This window comes from Octopus sinensis, linkage group LG22 (genome assembly GCF_006345805.1).
Source record: "Octopus sinensis linkage group LG22, ASM634580v1, whole genome shotgun sequence".
Taxonomy (NCBI): domain Eukaryota; kingdom Metazoa; phylum Mollusca; class Cephalopoda; order Octopoda; family Octopodidae; genus Octopus; species Octopus sinensis.
This window is the reverse complement of record NC_043018.1, coordinates 27,256,408-27,276,407: the sequence shown is the minus strand read 5'-3', so window position 1 is coordinate 27,276,407 and position 20,000 is coordinate 27,256,408. Positions and strand designations below refer to the sequence as shown.

At 42.7% G+C, this 20,000-nt stretch overlaps 1 protein-coding gene across 1 annotated transcript in view; it reads left to right on the top strand.

Moving 5' to 3' along the window:
* LOC115223139 (steroid 17-alpha-hydroxylase/17,20 lyase-like) overlaps nt 1-12,069 on the top strand; it is a 16,109-nt gene extending 4,040 nt beyond the window's left edge. Inside the window, exons 2-3 of the mRNA XM_029793552.2 lie at nt 10,550-10,719; nt 12,015-12,069. Coding sequence (XP_029649412.2) covers nt 10,550-10,719; nt 12,015-12,069 — 225 coding nt within the window. The remainder of the gene's footprint in view (nt 1-10,549; nt 10,720-12,014) is intronic.
* The last annotated feature ends 7,931 nt before the right edge of the window (nt 12,070-20,000 follow it).

Genomic DNA, 20,000 nt, shown 5'->3' with positions numbered 1-20,000 from the left:
ATATACACACACACACACACATTTTGTATTTACATTATAACTTCAACGTTTGTGCACGAACGTGTCACACACACACACACACATACACGCTCCATACATTTTCACACACGTTGACACACACGCGCGGACACACACACTCCAACGCACCCATTCACACACGTGTTTTTTTTTTTTTATGCGCCCTTTTCAAGCATAGCCAGGCTCAAGGGCCCGGTTTCCCGGTTTCCATGGCGTATGTGTCCCCCACCCACCCACCCACCCAGCTGGGCGAAAGATTACAACAGGGGTCGCCACCACCCCCAGCCGGAGCCTCGTGGAGCTTTAGGTGTTTTCGCTCAATAAACACACACACACACACACACAACGCCCGGTCTGCGAATCGAAACCGCGATCCTACGACCGCGAGTCCGCTGCCCTAACCACTGGGCCATTGCGCCTCCCTAACACACGTGTACATAACCAAAAAGCTATTTTAACGCATGGTTTCGACAACATTTATTTATTTACACATAGTCAACGACTTCAACTCTCTCACACACACATTGATAAACTGCATATTATACTTATATTCATACACACACATCTATATATATAATGGATATACAATTGTCACTAAATGCTAGAAATAAGAGCTAAAAGCTCTAATGCTTTGATTACAGCATTAGAGCATTTTAGCTCTTATTTCTAGCAATGTAGCCGTTTTAAAAACCCTAGTCGCTTTTAGGGACAACTGTAGTTTTCCTTTTTGGCAAACATTGTAAACTGCTGTATATTTTAGTTTATATAAGTGTGTGTGTTTAACAGCAATAGTGGTGACGTCACATGCACATACGAACACAAAATGTCTATATCGACTAGCTAGAAATAGCAGCCAAATATGATTGAAGCTTCACCCTCTCGTAGCGAAAATAAAGGAAGGACACATCGGATAGAGCATTTCTTGATACTCCTGACGATGGCCCTTGTTGGAACGCTTTTGATTCAAATGTGTCTGACCAGGGTTAATCTAGTTTAAATCGCTGCAAACCATCAACCAGGAAGCTGTTAGCAGTAGTTGGACATGCTAGAAATAGCAGCCTAATCTCTTTCAAATGACATAAGTCTACCGTCTTAACAGGAAAAATGATGCATTAGAAAACGTGATTCTGGAGTGTCTTCCCATAAAGAGTGGGGGAATATAACGGGATGGTCACGGGACTTGGGATTAAACAACTTCAAATTTTGGCACAAGGCCAGCAAGCTTGGAGGAAGGTGCTAGTCGATTACATGTGAGCCCGAAGGGATGAAAGAGAAAGTCGACCTCGGCGGAATTTGGACTCAACAAAAAGACGGACGAAATACCGCTAAGCATTTTGTCCGGCCTGCTAACGACTCAGCCAGCTTGCCTTCCTAATAACTTCCATAATAATCCTTTCTACTCTAGACACAAGGCCTGACATTTTTGGGGGAAGGGGACCAGTCGATTACAACTAATACTTATCTTATCGATCTCGAAAGGGTGAACGGCAAAGTCGACCTCGGCGGAATTTGAACTCAGAACGTAAAGACGGACGAAATACCCATTTCTTTACTACCCACAAGGGGCTAAACACAGAAGGGACAGACAAGGACAGACAAACGGATTAAGTCGATTATATCGACCCCAGTGCGTAACTGGTACTTATTTAATCGAACCTGAAAGAATGAAAGACAAAGTCAACCTCGGCGGAATTTGAACTCAGAACGTAGCGGCAGGCGAAAAACAGCTACGCATTTCGCCCGGCGTGCTAACCATTCTGCCAGCTCGCCGACGTAACAACTTCCATAACAATACACTCATGGATACATTCCTTGTTCACACACTCGTATACATTTAAATGTCCACACCAGCACACACACTTAGATACACGCACAAGCATACGCATTTACACACTCACACATACGCACACACACACACACACATACACACACATATGTACACCGACACAGCATGCTTTTCATTAAAATTGATTTCTAACATTTCCACAAATTATTAAATTATTATAGGAGGTAAAAAGAGCCGATTGTATCGATCACAGTATATAACTGGTACCTGAGGATGTGAAAGGTTTAAAGTCAACTCTCTTGGGATTTCCGACAAGTCAGAAAAAGAAAGACGCGTGTAAATTGCACTCAAATTTTTGACTGGCGCTCTACAGAGTCAGTGTACCGTTATGAAACTCCTGTTAGTTTGCCTTGCTCAAATGAAGACGAACGATGGAGCATTGCTCTCACATCTAAGACATTGCTGCTGTACTCGTACTCCGTCGGTTGCGACGACGACAAGAGTTCCAGCTGATCCGATCAACGGAACTGCCTACTCGTGAAATTAGTGAGCAAGTGGCCAAGCATTCCACAGACACGTGGCGCAAAATGTGACAAGACTGGCCCTTTGGAATCCAGGCACTTACTCATTTTTGCCCAGTGAATGAACTGAAGCAACGTGAAATAAAGTATCTTGCCCAGGGACACAACGTGTCGTCGAAAATAGAACTCACATACCTACGGTCGTGAGCCGAATATCCCTAACCATTAAGCCGTTTGCCTTTTTTTCGGCTACTGTACATAAACACCCAAAACCACACCTAAATGTGTCCTGGGTTACTCAGCTGATTACTCTTAAGTCATTGATAGACAATGCTCCAATCTCTAGCTCACAGAACCGCTGTCTCCTTTCTATTTACGGTCACTCCGCTACTATATCGGTCTCTGCTCCTCGAATATATCTCATCACGGACCAATTCCACTCTGGCATGTTCCACTCACGCTTCTCTCCACTTTTATATACCCACATGTCGTCCCAATATCGACTTCTAGTTCCCGCTCCAACCACATTTACCATAAACCGTCCCTTCTTCCCCATAACTGTGTTCCCTCTGGAATCTCTTTCCTTGCTTTTGTCTTTCCTGCTGGTGTCCACTGGCTATAGCTTAAACTAAACATTTACTGCATAAATCCTACTGCACTCGGAGGGCCTGCAAACGTCATGGACACTGTCCCTTTCTCCGGACCCAGCAAGAAAGCAAAGAAAATAATAATGACAATAATAATAATCTTTTCTATTATAGGCACAAGGCTTGAATTTTTTGGGGAGTGGGGTAGTCGATTACATCAACCCAGTGCTCAACTGGTACTTATTTTATCAACCTCGAAAAGATGAGAGGCAAAATGGACTTTGGCGAAATTTGAACTCAGAACGCTAAGCATTTTGGTCCGGCGTGCTAGTGGCGTTTCGTCCGTCTTTACGTTCTGACTTCAAATTCTGTTACGGTCAGCTTTGCTTTTCAATCCTTTAAATAAAAGGTACAAGGCCTGAGAATTTTTTGCAAATCGATTACATCAAGCCCAGTGTACAACTGGTACTTTATTTTATCGACCCCGAAAGGATGAATGCTAAAGTTGAACAACAGCAACAACAACAACAAACTTCAGGTATGGCTGTATTAGGCGCAGGCTAAACAGTTCGCTTCACAACCACATAATTCTGATTCAGTTTCGCAGTGTGACACTTTGGTCAAGTAATTTGTACTGAAGCCCCGGGCCAACCAATACCTTGTGAATGAATCTAGTAAACAGAAACTATGTGGAAGCCCGTCGTATGCATGGTGCCAAAGATTCCAACATCACCATCAAAATACAGGTCCAGATACTGCAACAGCTTGGGTTTCAGAGGACCACAGCTCTTTAACATCCTCCCTAAATGCCTGAGAGACTTACATGGTGTGGATGTGGGTTTCTTTAAAACTAAACTGGATCTCTTCTTATCGGGGCTCCCAGATGAACCTACCTCACGACAGGAGACACAGATGCGGGCAGCAGCATCGAACTCCCTTGTTGATCAAGTGCCACGTATCAGAGGTGGATTCACATATTAGTGTAGCTCATTCAGCGGTGGTGCCCCAGCATGGCCGCGGCCTTCGGGCTAAAATATTTTTAAGGATTTAAGGATATATATATATATATATATATATTATATATATATATTATATATATATATATATATATATATATATATATATATATATATATATATATATATATATAATATATATATATATATATATGTATATAGGCGTAGGAGTGGCTGTGTGGTAAGTAGCTTGCTTACGAACCACATGGTTCCGGGTTCAGTCCCACTGCGTGGCACCTTGGCCAAGTGTCTTCTGCTATAGCCTTGGGCCGACCAAAGCCTTGTGAGTGGATTTGGTAGACGGAAACTGAACGAAGCCCGTCGTATATATGTATATATGTATATGTGTGTGTGTTTGTGCGTTGTGTTTTCTCCCCTCCCCCAACATCGCTTGACAACCGATGCTGGTGTGTTTACGTCCCCGTAACTTAGCGGTTCGGCAAAAGAGACTGATAGAATAAGTACTAGGCTTACAAAGAATAAGTTCTGGGGTCGATTTCCTCGACTAAAGGCGGTGCCCCAGCATGACCGCAGTCAAATGACTGAAACAAGTAAATGAATATATATATATATATATATATATATATATATATATATATATGTGTGTGTGTGTGTGTGTGTGTGTGTGTATGTATTTATGTATATATTAAAGCGTTTAGGTCTTAATTGTAGCAATGTAGGTGTTTCTAACGCACACAGTCATATTTAATGAGGATTATAGTTTTCCTTTTGGGTACCCATTGTTTACTGCTATCTATATTAATAACACACACACGCACACACACACACGCACACACTCACACACACAAAACGTATGCTTATATGTGTGTGCATGTGTTTGCGTTTGTTCCTCCCACAGCGATTCACAACCTGTGTTGGTTTGCTTACGTTCCCATCACACTAGCAGTTCAGTAATAGAGAACAATAAATAGGTTCCGGGCCTGAAAATAATTAATACAAAGATTTGATTGATTTGTTCGACGAAAACGTCTAACTTTATTCCAGCAAGATCGCAGTCCAATGATTGAAAAATGTCAAAGAATAACAAAAAAAAAAAAAACAGAAAGAAAGAAAGAAAGAAACTAAAATATTTTATAGAAATATTTGAACTTGGTACGTAAAGAACCGCAACAAATATATTACCAACACCAAAATCAACAACAGCAGATATAAGTTTTATTCTTTTCTGCTCTAGGCACAAGGCTCGAAATTTTGTGGGGGGGTGGCCAGTCGATTCGATAGACCCCAGTGTGTAACTGGTACTTAATTTATCGACCCCGAAAGGATGAAAGGTAAAGTCGACCTCGGCGGAATTTGAACTCAGAACGAAAGGGCAGACGAAATACGGCTACGCATCCCGCCCGGCGTGCTAGGTATGAGTTTTATTGAATCCTTGATTCGATGAAAAGTAAAGATGACTTTAACAGTATTTGCACCAAGAACACTGACTGTTCGTCAAATTAACGTGCAAGTGGCTGAGTACTCCACAGACACGTACACCCTTAACGTAGTTCTTAGGGAGATTCTTCAGCGTGGCAAGGTTAGCTCTTTTGGATTACAGGTACAACACATTTTTGCTAGCTGAGTGGACTGGAGCTACGTGAAAATAAAGTGTCTTGCTCAAAGACAGAATGCGCTGTCGAGAATCGAACTCACGATCTTACGACCATGAGCTGTATACACTAAGCCATTCGCCTTCACGCAGACCACACTGGAGCAATACTAACTACGGCACTATATCAATATACACACCGATTTCTAAGCCGGGGCGCACTGGCAGAATTGTTAGCACGCTGGGCAAAATGCTTAGCGGCATTTCGTCTGTTTGTGCATTCTGAGTTCAAATTCGGTCGACTTTGCCTTTCATCATTTTGGGATCGATAAAATAAGTACCAATTGTACACTCGGGATCGATGTGGTCGGCTTAACCCCCTCCCATGAACTTCATCGCCTTGTGCCAAAATTCAAGATCAATATACTTGCTTATTTCTAAGACGGAGAACTGGCTGAATCGTTAGCACGTCGGGCAAATATGCTTAGCGACATTTTTGTCCATATTTAGGTTCTGAGTTCAAATTCCGCCGATATCAACTTTGCCTTTCATCCTTTCGGGGTCGAGCAAATAAGTACCCGTCAAGTACTAGTGTCGATGTGATCGACTTACCCCATCAATCCAATATTCTTGGCCTTGTACCAAAATTCGAAACCAATATATTTACTGATTCTGCCAGACTATTTATCACATTTACGTTGCCCTTCATGTGCTTGGGAGCGATGTTATCAATTATCTTCTCCCCATTCTCCCCAAATTTAAGATTTCGTTCCAGTGCAAGAAATCATTGCTGTTTTGTCCCAGATCAACAATGATGAAGCAATGCCGTTCCTGCCGTGACTAGCTACCCTTTTTATCCCTGAACTATATTATTCAATATCCATCGGGTTTTTTTTTTTTGTTTCTTTCTTTTTTCTTTAGATAGTGGGGTTTTATTTGAAGGAGATTTAACTGCTACCTTTTGCATGCTCAGGGACCACGTGCAAGCTGCCTGCTAGACTTAATAAATACCAAACCTATGCAACCAAATACAAGTACAAATCAATTTGTTTGGTTCCAGAATCATTGGTACCAAAGTCCTTGGTTCTAGAGCTTTTGGCTCCAGAATCTTTGGTTCCAGAGTCTTTGCTTCCAGAGTCTTTCGTTCCGGAGTCTTTAGTTCCAAAGCTTTTGCCTTCAGAATCTTTGGGTCCAGAGCCTTTCGTTCCAGAGTCTTTGATTCTAGAGCATTTGGTTCCAGAGTCCTTGGTTCCAGAGCTTTTGGTTCCAGAGTCTTTCATTCCAGAGTCCTTGATCCCAAAGCCTTTGATTCCAGAGCCTTTGGTTCCAAAGTCTTTGATTCTAGAGTCTTTGGTTCTAGAGTGTTTGGCTCCAGAGCGCTACCGGATTGCTAGATTTTTTACGAACCAGAAACAGATAAGTAAGAGAGCAAAGTGTGAATACAACACAAATCTATTATTAGTTACAAGGCAAAGGCGACGAGTTGGTAGAATCGTTAGCACGCTGGACGAAATACATAGCGGTATTTCGTCTGTCGCTACGATCTGAGTTCGAATCGCGCTTGGTTGACTTTTCCTTTCATCTTTTCGGGGTTGATAAATTAAGTACCAGTTGCGTATAGGGGTCGAATCGACTTAATCCGTTTCTCTGTCCTTGTTTATCCCCTCTGTGTGTAGCCCTTTGTGGGCAGTAAATAAATAAGAATCGACTGGCTCCCTCCCAAAAAATTTCGGGCCTTGTGCCTAGAGTAGAAAAGAATATATTCATCTCATCTCTCTGTTTCCTTTAAGGCGGTGAACTGGCAGAAACGTTAGCACGCCGGGCAAAATGCTTAGCAGTATTTCGTCTGCCGCCACGTTCTGAGTACAAATTCCGCCGAGGTCGACTTTGCCTTTCATCCTTTCGGGGTCGATTAAATAAGTACCAGTTACGCACTGGGGTCGATATAATCGACTTAATCCGTTTGTCTGTCCTTGTCTGTCCCCTCTGTGTGTAGCCCCTTGTGAGCAGTAAAGAAATAAGAAACGTTAACACGCCGGGCGAAATGGTTAGCAGTGTTTCGTTCATCGCTACGTTCTGAGTTCAAATTCCGCCAATGTCGACTTTGCCATGAAGTTCACCATGAAGAATGTTCACTACGAGAAAAGTTGACCGAGAAAATATATCCATCGTATCTCTCCATCAATATTTATAAACTATTTTATTATAAAAAGGAAGGAAAATGAAGTTGAAAAAATATGCCCCAAAATTCGTCCGGTGACCTTTCTCTGCGGTGAATTGATAACGGTCAACGAAATGCCGCTAGCACGGCATACAAAATGCTTAGCGGCATTTCACTTGTCTTTACACGTTCTGAGTTCAAATTCCGCCAATGTCGACTTTGCCTTTTATCCTTTCGGTGGTGGTAGTGGTGGGGGGGGCAGCAAAATAAGTACCAGTGGAGTAATGGGTGGTGGTGGTGGGGTCGATGGAATCGACTAATCTCTTCCCAACAACATTTTCAGGTCTTGTGCCAAGAGAAGAAAATAGTTATGAGTTACCGTTTGTTTCTGTAGCACATTTTTCAAACCTCATTGAACTCAAGATAAGAGGTCCGCAATTTCAGGCTGGACAACCTGCACAGATTATCTGTTTATTGTGATCAAATATCTCGTGCTGAATATTAGCTCGATCACTCCACCGAATCGACATTGGTTCGCGTCAAATGTCGAAATGAATATATATATATATGAGTGGAAGCACATAGCTTAGCGGTTAGAGCAGCGGATTCGCGGTCGAGGGATCGCGGGTTCGAATCTCAGACCGGGTAGAAGGTAATAACGAACTTCTGCTGACTCTTTCGCCACAACTTTCCCTCACTCTTTCCTCCTGCATCTTGCTGCTCACCTACGACGGACCGGTGTCCCATCCAGGTGGAGAAAATATACGCCAAGGAAACCGGGAACCGGCCCTAGGATCTATAAGGGGCAAAAGAATATATATATAGACACACACACACATATATATATATATATATATATATATATATATATATATATATTATATATAAAGACGTAGCAGTGTGGTAAGAAGCTTGATTCGAAACCACATGGTTCCGGGTTCAGTCCCACTGCGTGTCTTCTATAGCCTCGGGCCAACCAAAGCCTCGCGAGTGGACTTGGTTGACGAAACTAGAACAAGCCCGTCGTATATATATGTATATATATATATATATATATATATATATATGTGTGTGTGTGTGTGTGTGTGTGTGTGTGTGTGTGTGTGTATATTCTTCTTAATCCTTTTTGCCCCTTGTAGAGCCTAGGGCCGGTTCCCCGGTTTTCTTGGCGTATAGGTTCCCCACCTGCTCTGGGAAGCCCCATTAGTGATGTTCCGGACACGTTGGGGGTTTGTAAATGGCTTCGGATCTTTCAATATCAGACTTCTTCGCCTGGTTGACCCAGTTTGGGTTGAAGAATTCCGATCTTCCATCTCAGAAGCAATAAACCAATGGTCTGTTGCCCTCTTTATCCAAAGCCACCAAATTGACTTCGATACGGCTTCGCGGGATCGAACCTATCCCACCCCCACCACTATGATGGACAAGTAAAACACGTATGCGCACACCCTCCCACCCACACACGCACACCTACTTACACGCGCGTACACATACATCTTTTATATTTTACCATTTGCTTGTTTCAGACTGCGACCATGCTGGGGCACCGCCTTGAAGAATTTATAGTCTAATGTATCGACCCCAGGATTTTTTTAATTTTAAGCCTGGTACTTAGTCTATCGATTTCTTTTGCCGAATCGCTAGGTGACGGGGACATAAACACACCAACACCAGTTGTCAAGCGGTGGAAGGGCTACAAACATAGATACTCATTCATATATATATAATATATATATATATATATATATTATATATAATATATATATATATATGTATGTGTGTGTGTGTTGTGTGTATACGAGCTTCTTTCAGTTTCCGTCGACAAAATCCATTCACAAGGCTGTGGTTGAGCCAAGTTGCCAGGCAGTGGGACTGAACCCGGAACCATGTGGTTGGGAAGTGAATTTCTTACCGCACACCCACGTCTGCGCCTATATGAATAAAAAATTATGAAAATGAATAGTCCGAATCGTGGATAATAATACCTGAATATTTTTTAAGTATAAACTTAATTAAATGTAAAATAATTATGACTAAATTAATGTTACAAGGCGGCGAACTGGCAGAAACGTTAGCACGCCGGGCGGAATGCGTAGCCGTATTTCGTCTGCCGTTACGTTCTGAGTTCAAATTCTGCCGAGGTCGTAAGGAAATAGAAATAGGTATCTCGTCAGTCTTTATGTTCTGAGTTCAAATTCCACCAAGGCCGACTTTGCCTTCCTGGGTTGATAAAATAAGTACCAGTTGAGTACTGCGGTCAATATAATCGACTTACCTCCTAAATCGATGACCTCATGCCAACATCTGAAATCGATGACCTTGTATCAACATTTGAAATCAATACTCTAAGTTAACGAGTTGGCAGAATCGGTAGCATGTTTGACAAAATGTTTAACGATATTTCTCCCTACGCTGAGTTCAAATCACACCGATGTCGACTTCATCTTTTATAATTCGGATCCGATCAAAAAAGAAAAAAAGAAAAAAAGGAACCAATCAAGTACTGGGTTCAGTGTAATTAACTATTTCCCTCTCCCATCAAAATTACCAGCTTTGACCCCTGGAACGGCCCGGTATCCATTTTGGAGGGAACGGTGTGATCTCGATCGCTTATACGTCATGGAAACCAGGGAAGCGGACTAAGTTTTCGAAGAAACGAATTTTGAATGAGGAATTTGAATAACCACGGTCTTCCAATATCTACTCTCTCTAAACAGTGTCATCAACGAGAGATGGGTGAGAGCATGTGTTGTATGTGAATGCGTGTGAATGAGTCTATGAAAGAGAGAGAGGGTGAGGGAAGGAGGAGGAAGAGGAGTTTATCATTATTTGACAACTATCAGTCTTTCGTTATCACTTCATTACTTCAGGGAGATGTTGAAAACGGACATTTTTTTTCTTCGTGCAGTTATTCCAGAACGATTTCGTATTTGAAGGTAAAAAAAAAATTTGGAGAACATTCTTCGAGATGAAGATGGTGACATTGTGCCAAGGCAGACACAGACAAAATTCGGCTGTTGTAGATACCGATCACAAGTTATTGATGTTATTGTTGTTGTTGTTGTTGTTTAACACTCGGTCAGCGCTGGTGGACCAGACAACCTATGCGCAAACACTTTCTAACGGCGGCCATCATAAAAATTTGTATCTATTTCAAATTTTAGTGCTAGAGTATCCGAACGAAGTGGAAGCTTCACCGATTCTTTATACATACGCACACACACACACCACACACACACACACACACACACACACACACACACACACACACCTTGGGCATATGTCCTCTACTATAGCCTCGGGCCAACCAAAGACTTGTGATTGGATTTGGTAGACGGAAACTGAAAGAATACCGTCGTATACACACACACCACACACACACACACACACACTCACACACATATAGACAGAATAAAAGAAGAGATGAGAAAGGAATAAACGATTATCTTATGAAGTACATTAGCTTAGAGATGTTTCCGCTATAAGGTGCAGTGGACTCTGTTGATTGCTTGAGTAACACCTTACAGCTTCATCAGAGCTTCAAAATTGAAGTGTAATATATAAACATATCAAAAAGGATCAAAGGTCCTTCTCATGTCATAAGGCTTATGAGGCCGGTTTCCTAGATTCTGAGGTGTATATAACCTTCCATTGGACGGGACACCAGTTGGTCGCAGGATTAATCATTTTTGCCTGCTGATTACTCATTTTTGCTCAAGAAGAAAACGGATCGTCCGCTCCAGGAACGGAAACCTCAATCTTACGATCATGGGTCCAATACTCTAACCACTAAACCAGGCACCTCCACGTATAAGCATACACACACACGCCCGCACGCACACACACACACACACACGCACACACACACGCACACACACACACACACACACACACACACACACAGTTACGGTTGAACTGTTAAAATGTTCGCTTCTCAAATACACATTTCAGAGTTCGATCCTGCTGCGTGGTATCTCTGGCAGATGCCATTTTTTATAGCTTTGGTCCATCCATAACTTGTGAGTAAAACGGCGGAGAATGAAACTGTGTAGAAGAGGATTTTGCCTTAATTCCAAAGGTAGTGCCTTGTCACAGATTGAGTAATGCTAATAACTTTTTTATCAAATGCTTATCCAGACGGATGGTATGAAGAGTAATTTTCAAGAAGAAAATATTTACTCATTATCACTTTCCGCTATCTCTGCCTGCTGCAAAATACGCCCCGGCATGAGATATTTCCCTCTATAGTATTCGATCTTTGGTAAGAGTGTTTAGGTGAAACTATGTCAAGACCTGATCATGCTCTGATGTTACCTCTCCATCTCTATGTTACCGATCTCTGTTCCTCTATCCATTAATCATGCCCTCCAAAGAGATCTTGCTGATGTCACAAACCATTCGTTTAGTGTGGCCCAGCAGTTTGGCTAATTTATCTTTGATGATAGAAGTGATGATCAGCTGTAATTCGGCTATTTATCTTAGATCTTTAATTCTGACTTAAGTCGCATTACACGCTTCTGACAGACTTCCAGTTTCTGAATTGCAGCAGAAGTTCAGTTGACACTTTCAGGGCCATATCAAATATTTCTTTCTTTAAATTAAATTTAATATGACAATTTTTTCATTTGCATAACTCCTCTCATAATTACTTGTTATTTATCCCTCTCCTTCGTCTCTATGATTCTCTTTCTTTCTTTCTTTCTTTCTCATTTTGTTTATCGGTGTCTAGCGTTCTTTTACTCATTGCCTGCCATTATGCCTAGTGTGCGCACTCATCTTGTCCTCTTAAGTTAGCACTTTCCTTATCTCTCTTTTACTCTCTTTACCATTGGCTCTATACCAGTAGTTCCCGAAGTGGGCAGTATTACTCCCCTAGGACGGTGGAAAGTTCCAAGGGGGTATTGCAGAAAACTGGGGCTATAATAGGGGTAGCGATTCACGTAAAAACAAAATAATGGGTTCGTTAGGTTAATATTTATTTGTTAAATACGGTTGCTTTGAATTTGCTTCAGAAAGAGGTCTTTGTGTGTAATGGTTAGCTGGGGTGGGGGCACTGGGGATGTGACCTGAGAGTTAAAAGGGCGGCAGCCTGAAAAAAGTTTGGGTACCACTGCTCTATACGATGTAGAGCAACTAACCAAGCAACCAGCGAAGTAACATTTATATCGTCTATTAAATGCATTAATAGACAGACAGACAGACGGACAGATAGACAGATAGATAAATAGATAAATAGATAGATAGAAAAAAGAAAGAAAGAACGGTAACATTGGAAAGAAAGAAATGAATTTATCTGACTATCCAATATATGGTGCGGGTTCAATCCGACTTAACAGCACCTTGGCCGACATGTGTCTTCTACTTCACCAATTCATTGTAAGTGAATTCAGTAGACGGAGGCTGTACACACATATACATACACACGCGGGCACACTCACATATATAATATATATATACATATAAAGTTAATCCAAAGAAGAAAGCACAAAAAAAAACACAACAACGCGAGGACGTGGAACAAATATAGTATTATTGGACGCTCAGGAAAGAAAGAAGGAAGGAGGGTTTAACGTTTCGAACGGAGCTCTTCGTCGGAAACATAGGAGAAGGAAAGATCCAGAGAAGGGAAGACAGAGAGAAAAAAATCGCCAACAGTACACACGCGGTCACATTTTGAATGACCATAAATATAAATGGTTTCTGGACAGGGACCAATCAAAGCCTTGTGAGTTGATTTGGTAGACGGAAAATGTGTGTGTGTGTGTGTGTGTGTGTGTGCGTGTGCGTATGTGTAATCACACGTACGCACACATATGTGTGTGCGTGTGTCTTTGTGTATGAGTTTATCCACCAATACCACTTGACAACTGGTGTTTGTTCGCATTTCCGTAATATAGCGGTTAGGCAAAAGGAAACCGATAGAACAAATACCGTGCTACTAAACCCTTCGTGCCGGTGCCCCAGCATGGCCGAAGTCCAGTGACTCAAACAAATAAAGGATATAAGACATATAAGATAATGCGAAGTAATCCATTGTTTGGACTGCCATCGCTTTCACGATCTCCATATCCAGAGCTTACCGACGTCCACGGATAATAAAAAAGTATGATCAGCAACTGGAGATTAAACTGAGTGTGAAGACCGATTTACGGAACGAATGGATGTCCACCCGGCAACTAGTGTTCTTTGACGAAATACTATAATTCTCTTCGTTTCTTATTTCTTTATTGCCCACAAGGGGCTAAACATAGAGGGGACAAAGAAGGACAGTGCGTAACTGGTACTTAATTTATCGACCCCGAAAGGATGAAAGGCAAAGTCGACCTCGGCGGAATTTGAACTCAGAACGTAACGGCAGACGAAATACCTATTTCTTTACTACCCACAAGGAGCTAAACAGAGAGAGGACAAAGAAGGACAGACAGATGGATTAAGTCGATTATATCGACCCCAGTGCGTAACTGGTACTTATTTAATCGAACCCGAAAGGATGAAAGGCAAAGTCGACCTCGGCGGAATTTGAACTCAGAACGTGCGTCAGACGAAATACCGCTAAGCATTTCGCCCGGCGTGCTAACGTTTCTATCAGCTCGCCGCCTTACGTCATTGTACCTCTTAATCATAGGCATCTAAAGCCCTCACAATCGCTCCTAAGTTTGGGTCGCATCATTGCTTAAGATCTCTCCAAGCGAAAGCGCATCCTTAATGTAGTAAAACTCGCACCATGAAGAGTGGCCCTTCTTTGCTGAATCAGATACTGAGAGGGTCGTGGCAGGCAGTGAGCAAAAGTGTGTTACGTATACGTACACACAATGAGAAAGAAAGAAAAAAAAGAATCATAGAGGTGAAAATGATAGAGTAGTTACGAAAGTAATTATACGAAGATATGCACCTCAGTTCTAACGATCATTGACATCATAATAATCAAATAAGGTCCTCAATGTAGAATATTGCTCTCACATCTGGGATTGCTGTTGCTGCCACTGCTACAAAACTCAGAAATTCTAGACTATACCCAATAAAAGGGCCATCTAATTGATTGGCATAAAGTCGCTCAGAGATATGCTTTAACATCAGGTTCACGGACACGCTACCTTTTGTCTCTGCCCTTTCTACCGCTTCTGCTCCTCGAACCTTGCTGGGCTCATTTGACCTCCAGTTAAGAGTTTGTGACCCTCTTGATTCTCTCCTTCTCAATATTCGGACACTGCATGACTACATGCAGTACGGTTTCAATGCTCATATCGCATATATCGAAGAAACCCACAATTCAAAATGGCCTCTTCTATAGTTGCTCTATTTACTGTTTTATACTAAGAGTGGCCCCGTCCATTTTTGTCATTTTTGCCACCCTCACACACCTTTGAATAATTTCACTCAGGAGTAGCTCTCTCTCCCTCTCTTCATCTTTCCTTTAGAGTGAATCTTGAGGAAAAAGTCGACAGAGGTTGTAACAAAAATAAGAATCGTCCATTTCACTTCCTCTTTCGTTATAGCCACTTGAGGAAAACTGGCTTCCTTCTTCAGTTAAAGAAGGGTGGCGGGGAGTTCATCACAATGAACTCGGATGGTTGTCAGATTCATCCTATACACCTCAACAGCTCTTCGAGATAACAGCACAAGTGAGCACAAGTGTCTGGACACTGAACAAGTGCGTACAGAACTCTTCCGTTCTGCGCACATCTCAGATTGGCCGTCTAGCGGTACTTCTGTGCCTGTAGAACCGGTAACTTGTCCAACGACTTCTAGAAATGATCTATTGTTGTTCTCGATCTGAACGTTCACCGGATCAGTCAAGCGTGTTTCTTTCCTCGACGACGTCGCCACTTGTCCCTGCGACTAACCCTTTATAAATCACCAGAGTGTATCACCCACCAATCTTGTAATCTGACTGGTACAGGGCGATGAGAATCAGACAACATTCTAGATGTTAGGTACCCAGTTTCGGTCTTTGTTTTAACGAACTGTAGAAAGACAAATCTCACACGAACAATGCTCACCCACGTTCACTGTCTAGGGATCTTTGCAGATGGTGCTCTCAGCTTTAGTGTTTGTCTGCATATCAACAGCCAGAGCGTGTCTAACAGGCTATTCAGATGGTGTTGACAGTAGTGGCTTTGGTCGGCCCGAGGCAATAGTAGAAGACACTTGCGCAAGGTGCCACGCAGTGAGACCGAACCCGGAACCATGTGGTTCGTAAGCAAGCTTCTTACCACACAGCCACTCCTACGCCTATAGAAAAAATATGGAACGCTTCTCGAATTTGCGTGTCATCCTTGCGCACAGTCAACTTTTTTTTTTTGCCTCGTCTCACCTCAGCCAGTCCAGCCATTCAGACATTTCCTGTTCCCTGGTTCTTTAGTGTATGGATATTATCCCTGACAATGCTAGCCTTCTTATTTCGCATTTCACCATTCTTGCTGCTAGCAAGTCTGTCACGATGCCTGTATTAATCACCCCTTCTCCATTGTTTATTAATTGACCTATCTATCTGTTGCTATCGCTATACTCTAAGCTAATCATCCACTTCAGGTGCCCTACTACATGTTTCCATCAACTACCGCTTAACTAATTCAACAACCTGGTCCATGCATTTTTTACGCACCGGTCAAGAGTCGTTCTAATTCCAGGAACACAATCCCTGTCAATGGGCTTTATCTGAGTCGAATAAATAGAACCGAAAATGTTTGATCTGTAGAGCTAACTACTATAAACTGAACATCCTACACTATCCCGATGCACCGGCCTAACAAATAAAATACTCTATCTAGATACGAACTGGATGTCTACACTATGGCACATGCGGGAATCCCAATCGCTACCTCAGACAGATTGAAACTTCGGAATAGGTTTTCGAGGCTTTAGCAACCCAACTTCTCCCACGCACACAACCAATCCGTGTGTCAAAGACATAATTCCAATTCCTCATTAGCAATAGTACTTAATGCCGTTAGTAAAAGATTGGAAGGGTACTGCTTTTTCCCGTCTTTAAAATTTGATGTCGTACCGATATCTGTATATATATATATATATATATGTATATATATACACATGACCGCGGCCGTGCTGGAGCACCGCCCTTAGTCGAACAAATCGACCCCAGGTTTTATTCTTTGTAAGCCTAGTACTTATTCTATCGGTCTCTTTTGCCGAACTGCGTAGTTACGGGGACGTAAACATACCAGCATCGGTTGTCAAGCGATGTTGGGGTGACAAACGCAGACACACAAACATACACACTCGCACACATACATACATACATACATACATACATACATACATACATATATATATATATATATATTATATATATATATATATACGACGAGCTTCTTTCAGTTTCCGTCTACCAAATCCACTCACAAGGCTTTGGTCGGCCTGAGGCTATAGTAGAAGTCACTTGCTTAAGGTGTCATGTAGTGGGACTGAACCTGGAATCATGTGGTTGGAAAGCAAATGTAACCTTCATTAAACTAAGGTACATTCGGCCTTGGTGAGCAGCCAGTGGAGTACCTTTCGTTGAGAAATTACAACTTCCGAGGTATTCTGCTAGCTATGAAGCATATATAGCTTGGATTTTACCTGCTCCGTTCTCTAAATTTGGATTTTTATTCGCATTCATAGCAACTCCAGTTGCCAACCGTGAACGGTAGAATAACTTTTTCCAGCTTATCGAACTTCGACACAGGGAAAAATTTATAACCTTCTAAGTCAATAAACCATTATTGTTACTGAGAGTTGTTTTTTTTTATATTTATATGCCTTCTTCGGACTAGTCCATGGTGTATGTATCTATATCCATGGCGAAAACACACATACACACACAAACACACGAACACTCACACTCACACACACACAGATACACACACACACACACACACACACACACACACACACACACACACACACACACACAAACACATGCTATAAGCATATGTATGGAGACAAGCGAGCATTTGGCCCCCACTGGACTACCCGGGGTATTATCCACCCTGCTGTATACTCTTCGCGTCTGAAAGTGCCAGCTACTGAGTACCTCGTCTGGATTGTTGAGGAATGCCCCGAAGCACCTTTTATGCCGCGTTTTCTCATCACCACCACCGCCACCTCCACCATCTCTTGCCGCCGCTACCCAAAAATTCTACCCGGTTACCCATCCGCCATTACTGTTTACTACACTCTACCTTCATCCCAAACCTTTTTTCGTATTGTTATTTTGTTTTCGTTATTCGTGTCTTTTTTTTTTACTGTATTCTTTCGCGAAGCACCACAGTAGTCACCGCCACGGCCACCACCGCCGACATCACTACCATCACCACCACCACCACCTCCACAGCCACAACCTCCACAGCCACCACCAACAAACTTTACTACCAGAGCCCTGTCACTTAGCAGCACCATCATCCAGCACCGCAGCGCCACCGTCGTCACCACCACCACCATCGCAACCACTACTACGCCGCCACCACCACCACCACCATCTCATCATCACTGCCACATCCATCTACCTTCCATCCACACCACCACCGTAACCACCTCACTTGCCATCACCTCCGTCACCACCACCACCACAACACCACCACCACACCACCACCACCACCACCAGCGCCGCCATCGCCGCCACATCACTATAACTGCTACCGTGTTACCTATTCCACCTACCACCACCACTACTTCTACCACCACCGCCACCTCTACCCGTTTCTGCCTCAACCTTCCAACATGCAACACAACCTACCCCACTACAGTTATGTCTACCCGCGACATCATTTACCTACACCGCTTCCCCGCCCCCCATCACTCTCACCCCATTAGCATTACCAGCCCTTCACTTAACCCTCCCCCCTCCCCTCGTCCCACAAGCACACGTTTAACCATCACCACCATTGCCATCCTTACGATTCAAACCGCCACCCCGTCAATCCACAGCCGCCGCCACGGCTGCCACTACCACCACCACCACCACCATCGTCATCTTCGCAGCTCAAACTCAACCCCTTCTCCATCTACCACAACCGTCGCTGCCTTCCCCACCATCATCATCATCACCATTACATCTCCCTGGAATTTCTCCTCCTCACCCCCACCCCCGCGAACTCTTCCATCATTTCTTTCTTCTCTTCCACCACCATTCATCCATCACCATCAACACCACCCTTCTTCCCTTCCCTTCCTCCCTCCCTCCATCCATCCATCTACCCCAATCATCCATCCAGCCATCCATCCATCCATCCATCCATCCATCCAGCCAGCCAGCCAGCCAGCCAGCCAGCCATCCCGCCAACCAAGACAGACAGACAGACAGGCAGCCCCCATTCTCCAAATAGCTCCCTTCATATCTTACATACCTTGCCTCATTCCCAAAAAGCAGCCGACAAGGGTCCAGCGTCGTTGAATTTAGTAGAGTAAGAGAGAAAGAGAGCGAGCGAGAGAGAAGGAAGAAAGGAAAGAGGGAAGAAAGAAAGAAGGAAAGAAAGAATGAAGGAAAGAATGACAGAAAGAAAGAAGGAAAGAAAGACACTTTTCTTCCCTGCAGTAACGGATCTCCCCCTCCATTCTTTTTATCTATCTCTGCCTCTCTTTCTTTTTCTTTTTCCCGCTCTCTCTCCCTCTCTCTCTCTCTCTCTCTCTCTCCCCTGTTTCCCTCTCATACATACATCATTCTTACCTTACCTTGTTAACCAACCGGGTGTCTTTATACATACGTATGTATATATGTGTGTGTGTATGTATATATATACATATATATATATATATATATATATATATATATATATATACGCACACACACAAAAATAAAATCATACATACACACACCTACTTTTTTTTTTATATTCTTACCTACGTACATACCTACCCGGATGGCATGGCTTGGCTAGCTTGCCAGCTAGCTAACTAGCTACCTAGCTACTTAGCTACCAGCTAACTTGGCTGGATAGAAAGATGACGACTGAGTAGATAGCTGGCTGGGTAGTTGTGTCTTGTGTCGATTGGTACGTGCGTGTGTGTGTGTGGATGTGTATGAGTATGTGTACGTTAGGTGTTCTGTGTTAGTTTTTACGATGTACACGTAAGACTGTGCGGTGCGCTCTCTGCATTGGTCTACACGACATACGTTATTAAAGTACACAGCCTGGCTTATATTTGTATATGGCGCGTGCATACGCAAACACATGCATATATGCAAATATATATGTATGCACACACACATATATACATATATATATGCGTATGCATATATATATATGCATACGCATACATATATATATATATATATATATGCGCAAACACACACATATGTATGCATATATCTATCTATCTATCTATCTATATATATATATATATATGTGTGTGGGGGG